General features: G+C 28.8%; 1 protein-coding gene across 1 annotated transcript; it reads left to right on the plus strand.

Moving 5' to 3' along the window:
• Positions 1-1,648: 1,648 nt before the first annotated feature.
• Positions 1,649-2,005, plus strand: LOTGIDRAFT_147406 (hypothetical protein; the record flags this gene model as incomplete). The annotated part of the gene is made up of 1 exon (XM_009055458.1): positions 1,649-2,005. A coding segment is annotated over one exon (357 nt), but the record flags the coding sequence as incomplete, so codon positions are not given.
• Positions 2,006-2,578: the final 573 nt, after the last annotated feature.

A 2,578-nucleotide genomic window follows, 5' to 3' on the forward strand; every position in this document is an offset into this window, starting at 1 on the left:
AATACATCAATTGTAGAGTGATATAGAAATACCACTGTTAAAATAGTACTCAATACTTCAATTGTAGAGTGATATAGAAATACCACTGTTAAAATAGCGTTCAATACTTCAATTGTAGAGTGATATAGAAATACCACTGTTAAAATAGTGCTCAATACATCAATTGTAGAGTGATATAGAAATACCACTGTTAAAATAGTGCTCAATATATCAACTGTAAAGAGATATAGAAATACCACTGTTAAAATAGTACTCAATATATCAACTGTAAAGAGATATAGAAATACCACTGTTAAAATAGCGTTCAATACTTCAATTGTAGAGTGATATAGAAATACCACTGTTAAAATAGTGCTCAATACATCAATTGTAGAGCGATATAGAAATACCACTGTTAAAATAGCGTTCAATACTTCAATTGTAGAGTAATATAGAAATACCACTGTTAAAATAGTGCTCAATACATCAATTGTAGAGTGATATAGAAATACCACTGTTAAAATAGTGCTCAATACATCAATTGTAGAGTGATATAGAAATACCACTGTTAAAATAGTGCTCAATACATCAATTATAGAGCGATATAGAAATACCACTGTTAAAATAGTGTTCAATACATCAATTATAGAGCGATATAGAAATACCACTGTTAAAATAGTGCCTAATACATCAATTGTAGAGTGATATAGAAATACTACTGTTAAAATAGTGCTCAATACATCAATTATAGAGTGATATAGAAATACCACTGTTAAAATAGTGCTCAATAGATCAATTGTAGAGTGATATAGAAATACCACTGTTAAAATAGTACTCAATACATCAACTGTAGAGCGATATAGAAATACAACTGTTAAAATAGTGCTCAATACATCAATTGTAGAGTGATATAGAAATACTACTGTTAAAATAGTACTCAATACATCAATTGTAGAGTGATATAGAAATACCACTGTAGGTGCTCAGTACATCAATTGTAGAGTGATATAGAAATACCACTGTTAAAATAGTACTCAATACATCAATTGTAGAGCGATATAGAAATACTACTGTTAAAATAGTGCTCAATACATCAATTGTAGAGCGATATAGAAATACTACTGTTAAAATAGTACTCAATACATCAATTGTAGAGCGATATAGAAATACTACTGTTAAAATAGTGTTCAATACATCAATTGTAGAGTGATATAGAAATACCACTGTTAAAATAGTACTCAATACATCAATTGTAGAGCGATATAGAAATACCACTGTTAAAATAGTGCTCAATACATCAATTGAAGGGCTATATAGAAATACCACTGTTAAAATAGTGCTCAATACATCAATTGTAGAGTGATATAGAAATACCACTGTTAAAATAGTGCTCAATACATCAATTGAAGGGCTATATAGAAATACCACTGTTAAAATAGTACTCAACACATCAATTGTAGAGCGATATAGAAATACTACTGTTAAAATAGTACTCAATACATCAATTGTAGAGTGATATAGAAATACTACTGTTAAAATAGTACTCTATACATCAATTGTAGAGCGATATAGAAATACTACTGTTAAAATAGTACTCTATACATCAATTGTAGAGCGATATAGAAATACTACTGTTAAAATAGTACTCAATACATCAATTGTAGAGTGATATAGAAATACTACTGTTAAAATAGTGTTCAATACATCAATTGTAGAGCGATATAGAAATACTACTGTTAAAATAGTACTCAATACCTCAATTGCAGAGCGATATAGAAATACTACTGTTAAAATAGTACTCTATACATCAATTGTAGAGCGATATAGAAATACTACTGTTAAAATAGTACTCTATACATCAATTGTAGAGCGATATAGAAATACTACTGTTAAAATAGTACTCTATACATCAATTGTAGAGCGATATAGAAATACTACTGTTAAAATAGTACTCAATACATCAATTGTAGAGCGATATAGAAATACTACTGTTAAAATAGTACTCAATACATCAATTGTAGAGTGATATAGAAATACCACTGTTAAAATAGTGCTCAATACATCAATTGTAGAGTGATATAGAAATACCACTGTTAAAATAGTGCTCAATACATCAATTGTAGAGTGATATAGAAATACCACTGTTAAAATAGTGCTCAATACATCAATTGTAGAGCGATATAGAAATACCACTTTTAAAATAGTACTCAATACAACAATTGTAGAGTGATATAGAAATACTACTGTTAAAATAGTGCTCAATACAACTCGAATAACAACATGATTCAAGTTCTGTTTTAATATTTTTATTTGGTATACTATATTGGTATAAGTAAAAGGTTATCATTTAGTCAAACAGAAGCTCAAAATTCCCCAATCACCAGGTAAAGATAAAAGGGGCTGAATGACATTAGAAAATAACACTCTGCTGAATTCATTATCTTAGACCACATCATCTCGAGGAATTCGTGAGTGGTTTTTGTACAACGCGTTTTAAGATAACGACTTTTTCTCAATTTATAAATAAGTCAATGTTGTTTCCAGCTTCAGATAGGTTTCCTTATTTTTTAATGTCAAATTTAAGCAAACTATTTGATTC

The sequence above is a fragment of the Lottia gigantea genome (assembly GCF_000327385.1).
Source record: "Lottia gigantea unplaced genomic scaffold LOTGIsca_2417, whole genome shotgun sequence".
Lineage (NCBI taxonomy): Eukaryota > Metazoa > Mollusca > Gastropoda > Lottiidae > Lottia > Lottia gigantea.